At 36.3% G+C, this 22392-nt stretch overlaps 1 protein-coding gene across 2 annotated transcripts in view; it reads right to left on the bottom strand.

The window, feature by feature from the left end:
* Nucleotides 1–9706: 9706 nt before the first annotated feature.
* Nucleotides 9707–22392, bottom strand: part of LOC143239192 (myogenic-determination protein-like) — a 49431-nt gene continuing 36745 nt past the window's right edge. For both annotated transcript variants that reach the window (XM_076480066.1, XM_076480065.1), the window contains exon 4: nt 9707–11089. In XM_076480066.1, the coding sequence (XP_076336181.1) occupies nt 10965–11089 (125 nt within the window). In that variant the 3' untranslated portion in view covers nt 9707–10964. The remainder of the gene's footprint in view (nt 11090–22392) is intronic.

Here is a 22392-nt window from a genome sequence, read left to right as displayed (position 1 = left end):
GCACTTAATAAATATTAGTGGGATTCGTTCCTCACCCGCTAGGCGCCGCTGTTCCGCCTAGGTTAATCTTTATGTGACTGTTAAGAAGTACCCGGTTGTGTAATATTAATTTCATGCCGTGCATATTATATGCATAGAATTAGGCGTAGGAGCCTTGTTTCCGAAAAAAACAACAACATAAATGAAGTAGATTTATTTATCTGTCTAGCTATTAACTTTAAAATATCTTATTTAATTACAGTGTCTAAACTACGGTCATTGACTTTATAATAATCTGATCTTTGCAAATTAGGTTACGTAGAGGAGAATATTTTGTGTATGTTAACTAATTACGTGGAATAACGTAAATAATTCACGTACCAATAAACAAATTAATTACTATATATGTACACGTGTAAGGTGGTGGCTTGACTTTCCGTATAGAAAAGAGCAACAGCTTATGATAGAAATAATATTTTAACCATCAGTTGACTTTCAGTCTCATAGTTCTTTATATATACCTGCTTCAAAATCTATTTCCACTACAGCTGAGGCCGTGCATCATGAACACGCCCTCCATATCTGCGTTGATCGTATACAAACTAACTTAACTTTTACATCATAAACCGTCACAAACTATATTTCAAACTAAAACAACTACCAGATTTTTTGTAGCTTTAACTTTGGGATTTAGTATAATCGTAAACACAACACATAAATGCACATAAATTTCACCTGAACTAGCCGCCTGTTATTATGGTAAAGATGTTTTTATTTCGAGTTAAGTTTTGTTTCTGAATTTCGCGCAAAGCTACACGAGGGCTATCTGCGCTAGCCGTTCCTAATTTAGCAGTGTAAAACTAGAGGGAAGGCAGCTAGTCATCACCACCCACCAACAACTCTTGGGCTTCTCTTTTACTAACGAATAGTGGGATTGATCGTAACATTATAACGCCCTGACGGATGAAGGGGCGAGCATGTTTAGTGTGACAGAGATTAGAACCCGCGACCCTCAGATTACGAGTCGAACACCTTAGCCTACTAAGCCATGCCTCACGTATTTATTCGTATTTTATTTAATAAGTGTTTCGCCATAACATTTAGTTATTGAGTATTTTTAGCAGCGGCATATTGGCTCATAGAATGGCTCTGAGTTTTCCAAAAACAAAATTTCTTCTCATAGTTCCGTCATTTCTTGACCGATTCTAGAGTTTGATTACAGTTCTGGATTCAGGACGTCAGATCCTTTCAATTGATGAATTTGACCACGCCCAAGTTTTATAGATGAATTTGCTCTAAAATAATTTCAATTCCAGAATAGGCTGGTAGAATATTTGATGAGCAATAAAATCGAATTGGTATTTGCACGCCCCATATTTGGTATTGCCGAGGTACAGAAATATAGATAATAAAAAGGTAAACAAAAACGGTCTCATAGATTAATTTATTATAATTCTGCCTAAAAGAATTTCAAGTGCCAAGGCTACTGAAGATTCCCTCTTATTCTTATAAGCTCATATGTAAGTAGCATCTCAATTATGAAATACTTCTGGAAATACGAATGACTTACGTTCTTATTGAGTAATAAGTAGTTAATATACGAAATATTAATCTAATAGTTTTCGTTTATATATAAAAGTGTATAAAATGTTACATGTTCCGAGTGTATTATATAGTTTCATTTTAATAATATTTATTTTATTACTAAGAACACAGTTACATAATAGGCTGCCTGTGCTCTGCCCACTGCGGGTACTTCAGCCTGATTTTTAGCATTATAATCCCGCAGATGTATCGCAGAGCCACTGGGGGCCTTTTTATAAAATGTTTAATACGGAAACTTGCTTCTAAGTAGATTCGAAGAGACCTAACTGTAAACATAACATGCTTTTACTGTTGTCCTTAAATTTAGTCAAGAAACTTTCAGCAATTTTATTGTCCTATGTCAACATTTTAAAGGGTTAACTTGGCACTAGTTTGATTAACAAAATCTTTAGATGACAATTTTCGATAGCGTTGATTGATGCCATATATATATATATATATATATATAAGTAGTATTTGCTTTCGTTCTTGAAAAGGTTTCTAGAAGTTTTTGGTTTGTTTTGAATTTCGCGCAAAACCAAACGAGGGCTATCTGCGCTAGCCGTCCCTAATTTAGCAGTGTATGACTAGAGGGAAGGTAGCCAGTCATCACCATCCACCGCCAATTCTTGGGCTACTCTTTTACCAACGGATAGTGTGATTGACAATCACATTATAACGCTCCCACGACTGAAAGGGCGAGCATGTTTGGTGCCACAGGGATCCGAACCCACGACTCTCGAATTACGAGTCGAATACCTTAAGCATCTGGCCATGCCGGGCCCGCTAGCAGTTATTTAATCAATGGAACTTGTGAGCTATGGGACCTAATCTTCAAATTGATCTGAAATCACATTGCTTCCTGATTTTTATGACCCAGATCATAACATCCGGATTTAAACATGAGAGGTACATAAATCAGTGTCGCGAGAGTAGACTGAAAAATGTTTGGTTTCAGCCATTAACTATCGATCTGTTTCGAGAGTGGATAACTAAATTTGAATACTATAACTTAATTGCGTGGACTGGAAAAATTAAGAAGCTATATTTTATAGTTCCCGATACATGCGAATACAAAGTTATTGTGCCTTTAAGATAATTAATTGAATAATCAATAACTAAGCGTATTTACGGAAATCTTTAGCTGCTATTACAAGTTATCAGAATGCAAAATGTGCAGCCCTGACATGGAACAACCGATTTTAGCTCCTACATCCAGGACCACATGTATTCCAAACTGTCAGTACATAAACAGGTTTCATGAAACTAAGGCCCACAGATTAGGTACCTTAAACGCAGATGTGATTAGATAGTATAGAATTAGAATTAATCAATAAAATAGCATTCCAGTACGTCGTATTATAGAATATAAAATATAAACTTACTGATTATATGCTATTCTTTCCGTCATTTTATGTTTGTTTGAGAACTTTCTGCTTGTTTATTGTTAAGCACAAAGGCGGCCCGGCATGGCCAGGTAGATAAGGTACTCGACTCGTTATCCGAGGGTCGCGGATTCGCATCCCCGTCGCGCCAAACATGCTGGCCTTTTCAGCCGTAGGGGCTTATAATGTGACGGTTAATCCCACTATTCGTTGGTAAAAGAGTTGGCGGTGGGTGGTGACGACTAGCTGCCTTCCCTCTAGTCTTACACTGCTAACTTAAGGACGGCTAGCGCAAACAGCCCTCGTGTAGCTTTGCGCGAAATTCTAAACAAACCAAGCACAAAGACACACAAATGGACGATCTGTGTTGTGCCTATTGGAGTATCTAAACTCGTCTAAAGAAATAATAATTGGAGCTATCTGTTTACAAATATACTCTAATATAGAAAGGTCACAGAAGCCAGTAACACTGCACGACAAAGTTTTCGCTTCTTGAACATTGTTGTGGTGTTCCTTGTAGATTTTTGGCTGCTGATCACGAAAATCACATCTAATTTGCCCATCACATACAGTTTCATCGAAATCTTTAGTTTCACCAGAACATTGCTACAATGGAAAAACGATATCAGGGCAACTGGAATCCCTCAATGCTTGCTGACTACTGTTGGACACTGCAACGTGATGCACCGGACATTGAATACAAACGAAAATCAGGAACAAAACACTTTTAATTATGTTTAACTTTATAGCGTATTAGAAACATAAACTAAATTAAATACTTTATTGCCGGTAAACAGTTAACTGTCTGTTTCTCAGAGTTCCTACGTGATGAAGCAAAACCAAAACAACATTTGTGTATACCCACCAGGTACCTGTCACAATAAGCAAAAACTTTTCAGGAAGCAAAACTTAAAAAAAAAATTGTTGCGCAGTGTAATTAGAAGACATTGGAAGGTTTAGAAAATGAATTTTCTGATTGTTTGAAACTTTAAAAGTTATGTGGTGGACAGTTTACAGTTGTCCAAATAAGTTAATAGCGTAAAATCAACAACTTATTACATAAGGGATCACGTGACCACGATAATTTTGTACATTGATAAACATTTGTATTTTTTTTTTGTTTTCTTTCGTGCCTTCGTATAATATGATATCTTTGTTCAGGATAATTCGCGTTTAGAACCAGGCATATTTGTAGAAAAAACTTATATATGATCCTTCAGATATTCCATATAATAAATTGGATTTGCTTAACAGGCTAGTATGTTTGCTGACGTGATTCGAATTCACGACCCTCACTCAGGTTGTGAGTTCAGTTCCCTAACTTCCATGTTTAAAGATGTAATAACACTTGCTAATAGACTGATTTTCTCCTTCTACGCTGAACGTGGGTAAAGGATTTTTGCTGCAGCATACATTATATTTAGCAGATAAAGGTGCACCGGTTTTGATTTCGCGGTCTCTAAATTCTAAGACTATCGCCTACCAATTTCGTGTAGGGTCAAGCGTAGCTGAAAGTTAACGTGCCGTTTTGAAATTTCGGAAGATCAGTTGCTCGTGTTCCATTACCACAAAATCACACTTCGAACTCTGGGAGCCAATCTAAATATTACTGTCAATCAAGTGTAGCTCAAGCCTAAATATACTATCAAACAGAAATTTAGGTAAAGTTATTTTTAATTTTTATTTTTCTTCTTTCTTTCACGTTTCATTTCGTTTCTTTTTCTTTTTTTTATTTGTTCCTTGCTAGTACGGCGTTAAGTCTACGTATTTACAACGCTAAAATCAGGAGTTCGATTCCCTTCGGTGGGATCAGCAGTTAGCCTGATGTGGCTTTGCTATGAGAAAATACACACAAACACTTTTTTTATTTTGTATATATTGTCACCTCGCGATCCTGATATATATGTTTCTCAATCTATAACTACCACGGGCGGGGCAAAGATAAACAATACTTCTGGGCGTCTCCGGTTCTACCTGATCCCAAGATTTAGCTTGAGGTCAGATAATTTTAAACCTAAACAACTACCACCCTCTCTCTGTAGCTCAAAAGTTAGCTGGAAGTACTGCTGGTTAACTGTCTCCTCTCTAATCTCTCAAATTTAGGGACGGCTATGCACAATATGTGTCATACATTCTGTTTCCAAATAAAGCATCCAGCAGATAATGTTGTAATTATACTAAACATTATTTGACGTTTTAAACTTCAACGTGAAAATGGCTTGATTAAAAATGTCCTTTTGTCACTCGTTTGAAGTGCTGAGTATAAGCAGGTTAAAAAAATAACAAAACAATACATTTTCTACGTTTCTTTTTGTAGACAAATAACTAACAGTCTAAAAAACTGCTTTCAATCTATAAGTATTTGCATTTTTCGATATATTTAACAATTTGCTTTTATAAAATAAGGAAATAGTTCATGCTTTACTATCTGAAGATATTTTACAAGTCTATTTACCAACTTTATGCATAGGAAGTCATTAATAGACTCAACTACCTCACAGGTCTGAAAATATCCGAATCAGCTCAATTTATGACAAATTGGTTTGGTTTTGGTTTGTTCCGAATTTCGCGCAAAGCTACTTGAGGGTTATCTGCGCTAGCCTTTTCTAATTTAGCAGTGTAAGACTAGAGGGAATGCAGCTAGTCATCACCACCCACCGCCAACTCTTGGGCTACTCTTTTACCAACGAATAGTGGGATTGATCGTCACATTGTAACGCTCCCACGGTGAAAGAGGGACTATGTTTGGTGCGACGGGTATTCGAACCTGCGACCCTCAAATTACAAGTCGAGTACCTTAACCACCTTGCCATGCCAGGCCTACGACATAAATGAAATATTTCCTCGATAATACAATCACGGGAAAGATTAAACCTGCATGATTTTAATTTTTATTTCAATGAGGGTGTTTAATATCACTAATATTTTATAATGTCATCCATAAATTTGGTAAAACTAAACTGCACGGTGTTTGAGAAAAATACCAAAAATGATGTAAGTCACCTATAACTGAATGGACCATGCGTGGTGGACTGATGTTTGGTGCGCCAGGGTGCGGCTTCGTGACTCCAGCGCTCGTACACCATTGCTTCAAAAATTAATAATATCATTAATGAGTGCTCCATACTTCAGGGGCCGTTAGTGAGTGATAAGGGAAACTGTCAAATTCAACTATTCGGTCAGACAAAAGTAATTCAACAATTGGCGGATGTTGGTATGGGCCAGCTCTCTTCCATCTAATCTATCGTTTCAAAAGTAAAGACGGCTACTGCTTGAGTGGCTGGGCTGAATTTTTTTTTTTGTCCATTACTATTAACAAACTAGTAAATTATAGAGAGGAATTTTTATTAGACTTAAATAATATTTCATTCGTACATTATTCATATTATTAATGGCATCTGAATCACATATCAAAACTGGTATCGTGCAAGTTTTAACATGCCTTAAAATGTGGGACAACACTTATCATGTGACATGTTCCACTCACTATGACTTACAATAGTTTGGGAGAACACTTGTGATACATTTCACTCAACATGCCTTACGAAAATATGGGAGAACACTTGCAATGTGAAATGTTCCACTTAACGTGCCTTAAAAATATATGGGAAAACACTTATCATGTGACATGTTCCGCTCCACATGCCTTAAAAAGTATGAGAGAACATTTGTCATGAGTTATGTTCCATCCAACGTGCCCTACAAAGTAATCCAGTAAACATGAATACAGACATATATCACGTGGTTAAATTTGTAGTGTCAAAAAGTGTAAGCCTACAAAATATCATAAATTACACGAATTTGATGAGAATAAGATTATAGGCTGTTTGAAGTGTTAATATGTGAAAGAGTCTTACTACATACATAGCCATCACAATGAACTATGCTTATCACTATTAATGACAACAAAAAACAACAACAACCTAACACTACAGCAGTTTACAAACATTCAAAATGGGTGAACGTGCTTTTGGATTTTTCACTTGACACAACTATGAAACATATTACGGAAATTATATTTACAAGATACAATGACTTTATTGGATCCCATATAATCAAGTAAGCGAGCACCATCTGTGAGGGCTGTGGAGCATGCTCTTTATAAAAGTCTCTTTGATGGGCGATATTAGCCACCCAAACATCACCTTAAGAATGAGAGTCACCGTTTGGTTTGGCGCTAAGCCTGTTAACATTTAAACTTAGTCTGGAGCTAAGCCTGTTAACATTGAACCTTGGTCTGGACTAAATCTGATAATATGAATCTTGGTCTGACGCTAAGTCTGTTAACATTGAATCATGGTCTGGAGCTAAACCTGATGGCATTGAACCTTGGTCTGGACTAAATCTGATAATATTGAATCTTGGTCTGACGCTAAGTCTGTTAACATTGAATCATGGTCTGGAGCTAAACCTGATGGCATTGAATCTTGGTCTGGACTAAAACTGATAACATTGAATCTTGGTCTGGACTAAACCTGATAACATTGAATCTTGGCCTGACGCTAAGCTTGTTAACATTGAATCTTGGTCTGGAGCTAAACCTGATGAAATTGAATCTTGGTCTGACGCTAAGCCTGTTAACATTGAATCTTGGTCTGGAGCTAAACCTGATAACATTGAATCTTGGTCTGACGCTAAGCCTGTTAACATTGAATCTTGGTCTGGAGCTAAACCTGATGAAATTGAATCTTGGTCTAGATTAAATCTGATAATATTGAATCTTGGTCTGAAGCTAAGCCTGTTAACATTGAATCTTGGTCTGGAGTTAAAGCCTGTTAACATTGAGATCTAGATAATTGGTTGTTAATAACTTAGAAGAACGAAAGCTTCCTTCTCTAGTCTCAACGGGTATAGTGAAAAAAGGTAAGCGAGAACGATCTTTATACTCCAGATAAGTACAAAAGAATATGTTTTTATTTCCACTAACGTTTCACCTTTGCGGCTTTTTCAGGTTTAATGTGTCTATCTGTCTGACATTAGAATATTCGTTAAATCATAAAACTGCTTAAAGTGTTCTATTTCTTGAGTCTACCGATACGCGCGTCTAACAACATATAAAATATAGTGAAAAGTGGGTCCAGGATAAGCGCGCGCACAACTTACTTTTTGGTTATGTCATCCCACCTTTTTAGTGATGGCGTTGGCCGCGTTATGTTTACTGAATTGACGACGTATCAATTATCAAAAATTTACCTGCACATAAAAATTCTTAGAGATGACGGTATATCATAAAAAAAAAAAGACATGTTTATAAGGACCACGTCGGAGTATTCTAGTATGCATTATAATGTGTCGTCTCTGTGGAGTAATGCCTTCTACCATAAATCGCGCCATGTTTGGTTTGAAAGCAATAATAACAACAAGTGGAATCGCTGGTCCAGAACTAAACGATATAGAATATTTTTATGTTAAAGCGATATAGTTAATTTGAAATATTAGACCATTGTCATCAATTACTTGAACTTCTGTAACGAAGAATTACAAGAGATGTCGGTTGTAGCTTCTTTGAGATCACACAGACCAAGGAAGTGTCACACCTTATTAGATCTGTGATTATTAGGTCTTCTTCAAGTTAAAGTTCACAGCTAATAGTACAATTCCACTAAAATTTACAGCTTATCTCTTATAAAAAAACGTGAAAATAATCCCAGAAAAAGTTTCTTGAATTAATACGTAAAACAGTTACATAAAATAGTTTTCACTTTTCTCATTCAAGAACGTTTGTTTGTTTGTTGAATATCGCGGAAAGCTACACTAGGGCTATCTGCGCTAGCTGTGCCTAATTTAGCAGTCTAAGACTAGAGGGAAGGTAGCTAATCATCACCACTCACCGCCAACTATTGGGCTACTATTTACCAACAAATAGTGGTATTGACTGTTACATTATAACGCTCCCACGGCTTATAAAGCGAGCATGTTTGGTGTGACGAAGATTCGGATTCGCGACCCTCAGATTACGAGTCGAGCGCTATTCAGAAACGAAACAATTATGTTACAAACAACATATTTACTTACGAGGTAAAGATCTGAAATGAAATAAACCAATCAAAGAATTTTAACGTCTATATCTTTCGTAACGACTAAATACAAAACTAATAAAATCGTACATACGTTACTTGCGTTATGTTTTCACTATGTCACATGCCAAGCGTCTAGTATAAACACTAATATTTTTGTTTGTTTCTTTTTTTTTTTTTTTAAGCGGAAGTTTACACAAGGAACTATCGGTGCTCGTTTAACCATGGGTATCGAAACTCAGTTTCTAGAGTAAGGCCACAGACATATCTTTGTGCATGAATATTTACTTTCAATACATGTATTAGACCTGTAGATTTTGTGTGGAAGTTTAAAAACAAAGTTAGTGTAATGTTACAATTTTTATACTGTTTATTATGAGTTTGTATTTGGAATGTTCTTAAGGGACTACTTTTCCTCAATAACTAGAGAATGAATGTTATATATATATATCATGGTAATATGTAGTCATTTCCATAAATCATTGATTTTTGAAGAAAATTGTAGACCTTATTTTAATCGCTTTCTTGTTATTTTTTCAACTTGCTCCATTGAAGCCTCTTAATATTTAATCGTGTCCTTTGTCACGTGGATACCCTGAGTATTTTACTAGAAGTAGAGTCGTAAATGTGACTCATATTTCAACTCGAAGTTGTAAAACCTGGTGGATGAATATCAAACTATTACCGGTCCAAGGCTTTCGTAATATGAAAAATTATCGTATTCATAAACCTCACAAGAAACACTGAATAAAAAGGTTTATTGCACTTCTATTGAGCATTGTTGTACACAAAATGATACTAAAATATTTCATAAAACACCAGTTTGGTCTCTATTCGTTATGACTTTACTATAGAATATAGAAGACACTTGATAAACTACCACGTGTAAAGGACGTCAGAAAAAGAAAAGCGGGGGGTAGGGGATATAAAATTTCGTGTCCTTGTTATGTTTAAATAACAAAAGTTGTTCAAGTAGGTTTATTTACAAAGATTAGCTCCAATGTGACAGATATATCAAGCAAATATTAAACTGCCCGTTGGCTCCATCGAAAGGAACACCATGTAACCGTGTAGAACAAAGGGAAATTTTTCCCTATGTATCGTCACAACTAAAAGTAACAAAAAAGGAAAAATAACGAAGCGTGTAAAACAACATTTAGATTTCCTCAATTCACTTATTGCTTGGATCGTCATGAATAGTTTCTAATAGCAAAAATTCTGGGCTGAAAACATGTTACTGGAGTCGTGTAATTATTTAAGAAATGAAATGATTTTGCTTTTAGTTTCTTAGTTAATTGAGGTAACATTTAATCTCGTGTTGTTCAGATTTCGTGCTTATTTTTGTCCACATATGACACTTAATTCTTTCCAGCTGTCTTAAGAAAATATTAAATTATGAAAGGTAAATTTAAAACACATCTAAGTATGCACGATTAATTAGCGAATGTCACAATACAAAATAAAACCACACACTATTTTTTTGTAATCTTCTCCATTGCAAGTTCACATACGTCAATCTTTAATAATACGTCCATTAAATGTCATGTGACTGCGCAGACAATGGCTGCAACAAAATCTTCCGCGCATCGAATTGAAGAACGATATTACTTTTCAAATTTCACCAGGACACTACTGAGATCATTCCGTTCCATTTGAAAAAAATGTATTTCCCATTATACGGATGAAGAATTTTCAGCCTACTTTACAAAGGCATTCGTCGTTGAAAAAAAAAAATCTTATTCTACGAATGTCTGAAAAAAAATAACAAAAAAATCCCACAATGTATGGGACAATGTGAGCCCATTAATAAAAACAGAAGGAAGCTAAGTCCAACCGTCGCTCCTAAAGGAGCCGAATAGGATACTTTTTAAGATTGGTAATTTCTAAAACAACCAAAACAATTTTTTTTTTATTGAGCCTAATAGCGCATTTTTTTTGGTTGGTAAGTCCAATATCGTAAATACTTTAAAATACAACCAAGCAATCTGAATTTTCTCTGCTACACGGGACGATCCGTTTCCATAGTGACGGTGTTGATAAGGCTACCGGAAGTGGGACTGATGCTTTCCACGATTAGAGACAAGCAATCAAGACTGGATACTGCAGAAGGTTGTTGTTCGCCACCTATAAAAAAATAGAACAAAAATGTACATGAAAATGTTGTACATTATATTTTACGTTTACCCTGAATTTAGAAATAGAAAAGCGAAGCTCTCATGTGTATTGTCATGAAGATTTTTTCATTTTTTATTGGTTAATATAGAATATTTTTAACTTAGGGATTCTTAATGTCAACTGATTACATATCCTGTATATCAGGATTGTTTTTATTGGCTAACATGTAATATTTTTAACTTAGGGATTGTTAAGGTCAACTGATAACAAAGAGGTATGTGTGTGTGTGTATGTGTTTTCTTATAGCACAGTGTGGCTGTGCTATCTGCTGAGGCCAGATAACAAAGACGCTATTAAACCATAGATCTAAAATCGTGATGTATAACTTTCTACAAATTGCGCTAAAAAACAAATGAGTTTTTGATTGACGAAGCTCGTTTGTAAGTTACAAGCTGTAAGCATACGTGTGTTTCTTGTTAAGGAAAAATCTACACAAAGGGTTACACTGTGTTCTGCCCATCACGGGTATCGAACCACGGTTTTGAAGTTGCAAGCCTACAGACGTACTGCTGTGTTCCTGTTTTTACTTCTAACAATAAACAACGAACTCGTGAAGTAAAATAATGCAAACAAACACTTATATGTCAAATAAATCATGGCCTGGTGGTTAAGGTACTCGACTCGTAATCTGAGAATCGCAGTTTTGAATCCCCGTCGCACCAAACATGCTCGCTCTTTCAGCCGTGGGGGCGTTATATTGTGACGGTTAACCCCGATATTCTTTTGTAAAAAGAGTAGTCCAAGAGTTAGCGATGGGTGGTGATGACTAGCTGTCTTCCCTCTTGTCTTACACTGCTAAATTATGGACGGCTAGCGCAGATAGCCCTCGTGTAGGTTTGCGCGAAATTCAAAATCAACGAAGTCAATGTCAAATAACAATCACATCTGAAACTTTTGAACTTAGATATGAAAATAAATAATATTATAAAATCAAATCATTATAAGCAGCCTCCTTAGTGGCTTAATGGTAAATATAGAGTCTTCTAATGCTAAAATTTTGGTTTAGATACCCTTGGCAGGCACAGCACAGATTGCCTCTTCTGTAGCTTTGTACTGATCAACATATAACTAATCATTACAAAAGTCAAGATAACAACGAAAAAAAATTACAAAATTCAACCATAGATTTAAACTAGATTTTAAAGCCCATTTTCTTCCTGAACAAGTTGTAAACGTTTCGTTGTTTAAACTCGAAACTAACAATAGGTTACCTGCACATTCTCCACAGCGATTAATCGAAACCCGGATGTTAGCTTTGGAAGTCCGCAAACCCACTGGAGGAGGAAGAATTCGTTTACAAATACACCTAGTGATTACTAGCTTATTTTACAAAATTAAATTTCTTGACTCTAAAACCCTTGATGTTTACAAGAAAGTCCGCTTATGACAGACTCTTGCTAAGCCTAGTTTCATTTGAACTATGAAATGGTAATGATCCAACCCTTTGAAACTTGACTTCACCATACCACGCGCTAGAATATATAAATTAAAGGCTTAACAAGACAAGGTTGGAATGCTTAAGATTATTCCAAGCACGAAAATAGCGTGCAGGGGTAACTTATTGCGCAGACGAGTGGATAACACGATGCACAAATTATTAGGGTTAGTACAGTTGTTTTTTTAATGAATTCCTTATAATGAAGCGTAAAATTTAAAAATATGTGTGCGTTCGAGTTCCTTAATTAGTAGTAGATAGTTTTGTGGATAATTAATAAAACATGGTTTTATTTTGTTAATAAATATTAACTCAAGTAGTTGAGAATTTTCTTTTTTGTTCTTGCACAATCTGCATGATTTAGGAGATAAATTTAAATTCACTTGCGGTAATGAATAAATTCATGTAGTTGTATTTAGTAACAAACCCGACAGAGCCACACCTTGAAAATTGTCAGCTGGATTTTTTGGTTAAGGTTAATCAAATATCGACTTAATTTGTAACAAAATAAACGTATTCTAGGTGGCAGTTGAAACTTGAAGATATTTATAGTTATTGAAACAGTTTGAGAAGCATTACTGTTCATTTTCATGACTACCACTTCAGTGGAAAAATATATATAAGTTTATGTTTTTTGTGAATAATTAATTAAAAATACATTAAGTTAAGTATTACGGATTTCTTTTCTTGCACAGTCTGTTCATAAACTTTAATTCTGTTTATCTTAATCAAATTGTCTTCAAATCTTTGATATAATGATTATTACGTAATGGGAATACTTCTATCTCGTCTTCGTCTTCAAACGTGCAGAGAGATATTTGAACGAAACCAATAATTCTCAGTTTTTTTTGTCTTTTAAAATTCTTTTTAGCGAACTGGCCCCAAAAAATAATTTTTGAGAGCAATTTAACTTTATTTCCTCGTTGGGTTTTAGGGTTAAGAAATTAGACATTTGGGGTCACTGATGTATCAGTTGTGGTTTTGTTTTTACATACACCTTTTATGAAAAATGTTAACTAAAAAGCACTTTGGAAGCAAAAAGTTTGTGTAACGCTGCTAGGTAACTAAACTATTTAACCTTTTGAAACTGGATTTAGTGTTTGATAAAGACAATGCATCTTGCTTAAAATGTAATAATGTTTTAACGAGTTTTCTGCCATTAGCTTATAACAGTAGTATCACACAACTTTAACGTGACCAAATTAACTACACGTTTAATCCATTGATCCATGTTTCATATTCATTCATATCTTATCTCCAGATATACTTTAAGAACCACATCCTGGTGGTTACAGGGTTAATGAAATATTACTATTCCAAAACAATCTTAGAGGTAAAAAAAAAGTCGTTTAAGGTAGCCACTATTAAGCATGAGGAATTTGGTCATGTGTAAATTAAACATTTTATAAACTACTTTGTTTTTACCTATAAAATACAGATAACTTATAAGTGATCAATATTGGTTTGTGACAGTTACGAGCCTAGTATTTAAAAACACATAAAAACCTCATGAACTGTTTATGATCATTCGTATATTGAACTTTTGTAAGTGTAATAAACGTCACTTCCCTAATCACTTCAACAGTTTTACATCTCCTTCTCTAAATTATTTTCACAAACATCTCCCAGACATAGGAGTATACATTAACCTACAAAGACGTTGGACATTATATCTCCACCTCCAAAACGTCCAGCTCACTCGCTAATAGGGTATTAGCGTGTTTTTTTTCTCCAAACTATTCCGTGAAAAAAAAAAAACTTTTAGGTCGTTTATGTCAAAATTTGGAGGTGGAGAAATATCACAGAGTTCAAGAAAATAGATATCAGAGACAAATAGTAGTTAAGATGTAAAAAGCCGCCTTGAGTAACCAGGGCGGAACATTGCCACCTAGGAATAATGGTCCGCATCATCTTGCCAAATGCCATGAGATATGTATCCATGGTTAAAACGCTCAGTAGGTCTGTCACATATTACAGCGTTTGTACCTCTTTAAATTGCACTCTAAACATGTTTCTCTGGAGCCAGTTAGCTAAAATATCAACGCCAGAAGCCTGATAGCCCACATCCCCCTGTAGACGATCACGCCCTATCGTCAAGCTCATAAAACAGGGTGATATTTTGTCTAGGGCGTGATTTAACTGTCGCCGGATGTGTTGTTTTCGCTTCAAATTTTCTCTTTGGCTCTGTTCAGTGTTGGTGCTTCCTTACTTCAGAATGTTAAATACGATGTTTTTTATCACAGGAAGCAGCAGCCAGAAAGTTAGTATTCTTATCTAAAAGGTTTCTTTTACGAAAAAGTCATTTTAAAAAATTACCTCATCTAAGCCTAAATGAATGCTCCGAACAACTATTGTGTTAAAGAAAAGCCACAGAGTGCTTCCAGTTTAGGAAATAATAGATTAATTTTTTTTATTTCATATGTGTTTATTGTTCTGGCTAATTTTTTTTTTTACGAAATAATATCATGTTAATCACATCCTTACCCTCGCCAAATTATTCATATTAATATAGCAGTGTTGCTTGAAACAAAGATAGGTGTGTCTTTTATTATCTTTTAAGGCAATTTTCAGTTGTATATCTAGTAAGCAAACATATATACGCAAGTTTCTTTTACACTGCTTTTCATATCTGCAATGCATTCCATTCTAATATGCCTACATACAGAAGTATGTTTATTCGTTTTGAATTTAGCGTAAAACTGCACGAGAACTATCTGCGCTAGCCGTCCCTAATTTAGTAGTGTAAAACTAGAGGAAAGGCAGCAAGTCATCACCACCCACCGCCAATTTATGGGTTACTCTTTTACTAACGAATAGTGGACTTTACTGTCACATTATAACGCCCCCACGGCTGAAAGGCCGAGCATGTTTGGTGTGACAAAGATTCGAATCCGTGACTCTCAGATTACGAGTCGAATGCCTTAACCACCTGGCCATGCTTGGTATAGGAGTAGGTAATTTATGGTGACGGTTACAGGAAAGATGAGAAGAACCAGTAGATAGTGTTGTTTGTCTGCTTTTAAAACAGTGACGTGTAAGTGAAGTAACTCATTGACATTTCAGAAGGAAACTGAAACCTATTTATTTAAAAGGGTCTAAACTGGTATTGCTGTATATCAATACGTGGAAGGGCATTTGGTATGACATTTTACTTTCTGTGTGGAGACCACTGTGTGTATGTGGGAGGTGAGGATCAGACAAGATCATAGGTGACCAGAGAGTTGTAAATACTGGTTCGTTTTCAACAGAAGTTTTCACTTAGAAGCAGTGATGCATAACGAACATGGAGGGGAGGATGGTATTTCACAGAGATGGGATCAAAAAGGGTTATGTATATAGATTTGCAGAACGTACTTTCGGCTAATGAGCAGTCTTCCCTTTCATGATGCTACATTCCCAAATTCTCCCTGGAACAAAAAGCAACAAAAAACACACTATCTACTCCTAAGAACGGGAAGCTAATATTTAGGTAAGATTGTTTGTTTGTTTTTGAAGTTCGCACAAAGCTACTCGAGGGCTATTTGTGCTAGCCGTCCCTAATTTAGCAGTGTAAGACTGGAGGGAAGGCAGCTAGTCATCACCACCCACCGCCAACTCTTGGGCTACTCTTTTACCAACGAATAGTGCGATTGGCCGTAACATTATAACGCCCCCACGGCTGAAAGGGCGAGCATGTTTGGCGGTGGGTAGTGATGACTAGCTGCCCTCCCTCTAGTCTTACACTGCTAAATTAGGGACGGCTAGCGCAGATAGCCCTCGTGTCGCTTCGTGCGAAATTCAAACCAAACCAAACCAGAACGGCTGGTATGGATATTAACACGTTTATTTATAACCAGAGAACAACTTTTCGACCTTCCTAGGCCATCTTCAGGTTAACAAAGAGTTTGCAACTGATCATTGCCGGGCACGTGCCTTAGAGACGAGAGTATAAACGGGTACAGGATTGTGGAGAGCGTGACAGTGTTTGGTGTGACGGGTATTCAAACACGTGACCCTCAGATTACGAGTCGAGCGTCTTAATCACCTGGCTATAAGCAAGTAAAAGAGTTGCAAACATTTTCTTTGTTAACCTGAAGATGACCTATAAAGGTCGAAACATTGTTCTCTGCTTTTCAATAAAAATGTTAATATCCATACCAGCAGTTCTGAGATACATCTTTCTTAGACTGTATTTCAAATATAACAGCGATCTTCTAGCAAAACACGAAAGAAATTTAAAATATAAATTTTACTGATCCTTAAATTAGGGAAAGAGTTTGAATACTTAGAGCGCCATGTGGTGTCTGTTTTCAAACCATTTGTATTATGTAGACATTACAGTAAAACGTGTTCAAGAAATGCTAGTTGATTATTTAGCTATTTTTAAACGTGTGTTTTATCTCATAGTTAATTAGTTGTAGATTTTTATCTTCATTTTTGTCCGTATTAATGGCGATGATAGGCCTACGTAGTTGTATTTTTGAAACTTGATTGATTGTAAATGTTGGTAATGTTCTTCGTCCTGTTATTATTTATTATTATTATTATTTTGATTTATATTGTTTTATTTTGTTTTGAACCTTATTTTTATGTTTGTTTTGAGTTTCGCGCAAAGCTACACGAGGGCTATCTGCGCTAACCGTCCCTAATTTTTCAACAACAAGGTAGTGAAAGTACAGGACAATTGCACAACATTCCAAACAGTATTCCTACAGAGCGATTAGCACACGCACGTTAGTTTTGTACGGTTTTTTTCAACTTTTTGAAGAACGTGACAAACTGCAGACTTACCAGTTAAGTCTGTTCTACACTACTTTCCTTATCCATAATTTTTGCCTTTGATTCATTTTCCTTACCCTAATATACAGAAGTGTAACACTTTGTCGTTCATTTGGTAACGGAAGTTGCTATATACACGTGCGTTTGTGTCTATGCGAATTTTTATATATTTCTATGTTGGGCATCTTGTCGGGCAGATAATTGGCGTTTAAACTGTGCGGTCCATGGGCATGCACAATGTTCTCATTGTTATTCATCGTGAGAGAACACGGGTTCGACAAGTCCTTCACCCACGCGTGTTTTTCTGAGCAGAAACTTACTGCGAGTGTCTTTGTCACCTTTAGAAACCCGCTCAGATTGACATCACGAAATGTGCACTATGCGCTTATCCATTCGTTTGTTTGTTTGTTTTTAATTTCGCGTAAAACTACACGAGGGATAACAGCGCTAGTCGTCCCTAATTTAGCAGTGTAAGACTAGTTTAAAGGCAGCTAGTCATCACAGCCCACTACCACTTTTGTACTACCAACGAATAGTGGAATTGGCCGTAACATTGTAACGTCCCACCGTTGACAGGGAGAGTATGTTTGGTGTGACAGAGATTCGAACCCACGACCTTTAAATTAAAAGACAAGCACCCTAACCACCTGGCCATGCAAGTTCTAACCATTCATAGCCCCCCCCCCCCATCCAGTGGCACAGCGGTATATTTGCAGACTTACAATGCAAAAATCAGGGTTCCGATACCTATTGTGTAGCTTTATGCTTAATTACAAACAAACAAACCATTTATAAGTTTCCAACGTTTCAAAATTTATTCTCTTTTGGAATGTTTAGACATTGTCGCATTGTTGATCACTGAAAGTACACACAAACACACAGCTAGTTTTCCGTGTAGAAACAATCAACCTATCAGCTGTTACCACTAGAAACACAAGGTATAAAATGTAAATATTATAGTTCAACCGGCCATTTCACTTTATATTTAGTTTTTGCTTCACATTTGTCTAGAATAAAAAGTAATTATCGTAATTTTGATGTTTGTACTTTCTTTATCCAAAACTACACTTTTATAATTTTTTTTAATGACAAGGTAATTCATAGTAAAGGGTAGTTACAACACATTTTGGTTCAAAACAACATTCCTACAAAGCGATTAGCAACAGCAGGAATTTCAATAATGTATCACCCACAGAAAGTGACAATTATACACGTGTCTGAAAACAGCCTTTCAGTTTTAACTGTGTTCTCTTTTTTATAATCAAAATCTCACAGGCAGGTTTGGTTTGAATTTCGCGCAAAGCTACACGAGGGCTATCTGCACTAACCGTCCATAATTTAGGAGTGTAAAACTGGAGGGAAGACAGCTAGTCATCACCACCCACCGCCAACTCTTGGGCTACTCTTTTACCAACGTATACTGGGATTGACCGTCACATTATAACGCCCCTACGGCTGAAAGGGCGATCATGTTTGTAGGGATGGGGATTCGAACCCGCTACCCTCAGATTACGGGTCGAGTGCCTTAATCATCTGGCCATGTGAGGGCCTCACAGGCGGTTTTTTTGTCTTTTTCTGCAACAAGTGAAATCATGCACTTATTATTTTGATAATTAGATTTTCACGGTTGTGTTACCTACCGGGATTCGTCATTATGCATCATATTGACTAGATACAAAACCTCAGAGGTACCACCATTTAGAGGAAAATCATTATGTGCCTTTCCTTGTTCCGATGTTAAACCTTACCTTCAAATTCTGAAGAGCCATTACCCATGTCTTTGTTTTTAATATCTATTTTCGAGAATGAAATCCTTTGAAATTACAAATTTTTAGAGTAACTTAACTGTGTGTATGGCCCGGCATAACCAGGTTGATAAGGCACTCGACTCGTAACCCGAGGGTCGCAGGTTCGAATCCCCGTCACACCAAATATGTTCGCAATTTCTGCCGTGGGGGCGTTATAATGTGACGGTCAATCCCAGTATACGTTGGTAAAAGAGTAGCCCAAGAGTTGGCGGTGGGTGGTGACGACTAGCTACCTTCCCTCTAGTCTTACACTGCTAAATTAGAGATGGTTAGCGCAGATAGCCCTCGTGTAGCCTTGCACGAAATTGTAAACGAACTGTGTGTATTTTTCTTGTATTACACAATCTCACACGCTCACTCAAAATCAATCTTTCAAAATTTTTTTACAGTACAGTTTATAAATAAACGGTAAAACAATAAAAGGGCTTTTTATCATTCCAAAGTACTGCAAGACAAAATGTTAATATAATGTTTCTTGAGTAACTAAAATTATCATAAAAGAAGTGTCAATATAATATTTTTCGCCATCTAAAAGTACCGAAAAAAACAGTTAAATTGTTTTGGGCCGTGTAAAAGTGCCATGCAAAGTGCCAATAAAGTGTTTTGGACAATTAAAAGTAGACGAAAAATGCCAGTATAATGTCTGTAACCACGCATTATTTCTGGCCATCTCAAAGTGGCATTAGATAATATAATGTTTTTTTCAGCTATTTCAAATTACCGCAAAAAAGTGTCAATATAATGTTTTTGTCCGTTGGTATTTTTCGAAAAAAATCGATAATTTCATGAAAGATATTTGTTTTCAATCTTTACCTGAAACTGTTATTAAAGAACATATCAACTTCTCTTTAACTCGACGTTTCGAAACAGATGTTGGCGCCGAGAAATCTCTTCGATAGAAGCAAGTGATAACTGAATTTATCTTTCTCGTTACTTGCTCTTTCGATTCCCAGGGAGCGTCAAGCACGTTGTCCAAGCCACGAGAGAACGTGATGTCAGGAGTTGTGGGGCAATGAACGGAAGCCAAACTTGAGGGAATCTGATGAAATCACCTGATAGACGGTGAGGTAAGCGCCACGAGGCTCTCGACGCCGAGTTCTGCGGGAACTCTCGGCGAAGCGAGACAAACCCGCCAAGAATTTGGCATGTAAGTCTCTCTATCTGAACGTTCAGTAGACTGATAGGGATCAGTTATATCCAGCGCTGCCTTAATGCTCCGCAGGATTCCACCAGAAATAACAAACGTAAATAAGTGCGGTCCAATTTGTAGAGAAGGACCGGGTCCTATTTCCAGACCCCTACTAATACAACCTATAGTGCACAATTTCAACCGTCGCTTTCATTAGAATCAGCGGATTTCATCACACCTGATACGAGCTTATTTATAAGTTAGTAAAACTTCTACATATCGATCTTAAATCTTGAAAAACTACGTATTAAGAGTAAGATAAATCATCTATTTCTCCTTCCTTTTTTATTGTATTTCAAGCATTAAGACTACTATTTTTATGCCGCCGGCTATTTCCGAACTAGGACTGATGGTGTCAAGTTATTCATGTTCATGTACTCAGTATCCACTCACACGTATACCCGAACACTTTGTGCGCTCCACATTATATCTTCTCTTTTCATCATATCGGAACATTTGTATTAAAACTGTAGAGAATTAAGGAAAGTTGTTTAATGACAACTTAAAATTGGGACGTGACGTAATCTCTGGCATGGCCAAGCGTGTTAAGGCGTGCGACTCGTAATCCGAGGGTCGCGGGTTTGAATCCCGGTCGCACCAAACATGTTCGCCCTTTCAGCCGTGGGGGCATTATAATGTGACGGTCAATCCCACTATTCGTTGGTAAAAGAGTAGCCCAAGAGTTGGCGGTGGGTGGTGATGACTAGCTGTTTTCCCTCTAGTCTTCCACTGCTAAATTAGGGACGGCTAGCACAGGTAGCCCTCGAGTAGCTTTGTGCGAAATTCAAAACAAACATAATCTCTAAATAAATTATTATTTAATAAAAACGTGTGTGTTCACTTATAGCTGGGGAATAACTGAACTGTTTCTTTCCAAACTTGACATGTAATTTTAGCTTCCGAAGGGTAACGTTTAGGATCAACATTCGGATCTGATCCTCCTATGTCACCTTTTCTTATATTAAAGTGACAAAAAAAATAATGTTCTTTCTACATTTCGAAGTAGTTTATTTTTTTACGTATTTTTATGAAGACTTATCAGGCTGAAGTGAAACCTCTAAACATAATTCACTGGTTTTTGTTAAAGAAACTTTTCAATCGATTGTAAAGAGAGAAATTTAAGCTGAGAATGCTGCATCTATAAGAAGATATACATACAAGTAAGTTTTAAGCAATTTTACAAACAATCCACAAGCATTTCTAGCGGTAAGAAAACTTACGCTGAGTATAACTATCATAATATATGTACAAACTGATTGACTATTAAATACAGGTCAGGATAAGTTTGTTTATCGTTAGGTGATTGGTGGTACAAATATTAACAGCACACTGTCTGATACGTGAGCTAATCGACCAGTACCAGATACTTCATGGATTACAGACTAGCATCTAAAGACAACATGACCACTATTAATAGAAAAAAGAAATTAAATGCCACTTTTATATCACGCTCAGAACTGAAAGTGTAGGTCCTATTCAGTAGAACTTCGCGGACTCGATCCTCAGACCTCTTGACATGCAGCATGGAACACTAATCAGGAATCACACCTGACCAGATTTTATCGTTAGAATACTTTTTAACATAACTTTTAGATAGAAACAAAACCACATACAGTCTAGTTCGGACTATACACAGATTTTAAAACCATCCAAAGAGAAACCAGTTTCAAAGCAGTTAACTGTGTCACTATTAGGGATAATCAAGGTCAGTTAGGGGGACAACATAAGCAGAAGTCGATTGTTTTATCAGTAGGTAAAGACAACGGTTTGCTATCAGACTAAGGCAAGTAAGTTTGTTATGAGAATTGATGATGAACAGAAATCAGTCCACTATCACGGTAAGAAAATGATAAGTTTCCACTGTTATTCTAGGTGAAGAGAAATGTGCTTACTGTTAGATTTATCAGAAGACGAGTGTTTAATGTAAGAATAAAGTGAACATACGTTTCATCTACTGTATGAATTCGCTAATGAAAAGTATTGGGAGGTGAATATAAGAGTGTATACTTACAGGTTGCCATATTAGATGAATCATTTGTTTAATTGTCTTATTCAGGTGAAG

Source organism: Tachypleus tridentatus, chromosome 13 (assembly GCF_004210375.1).
Source record: "Tachypleus tridentatus isolate NWPU-2018 chromosome 13, ASM421037v1, whole genome shotgun sequence".
Lineage (NCBI taxonomy): Eukaryota > Metazoa > Arthropoda > Merostomata > Xiphosura > Limulidae > Tachypleus > Tachypleus tridentatus.
Note: the sequence above shows the minus strand (reverse complement) of the source record. Positions and strands in the feature narration are given on the sequence as shown.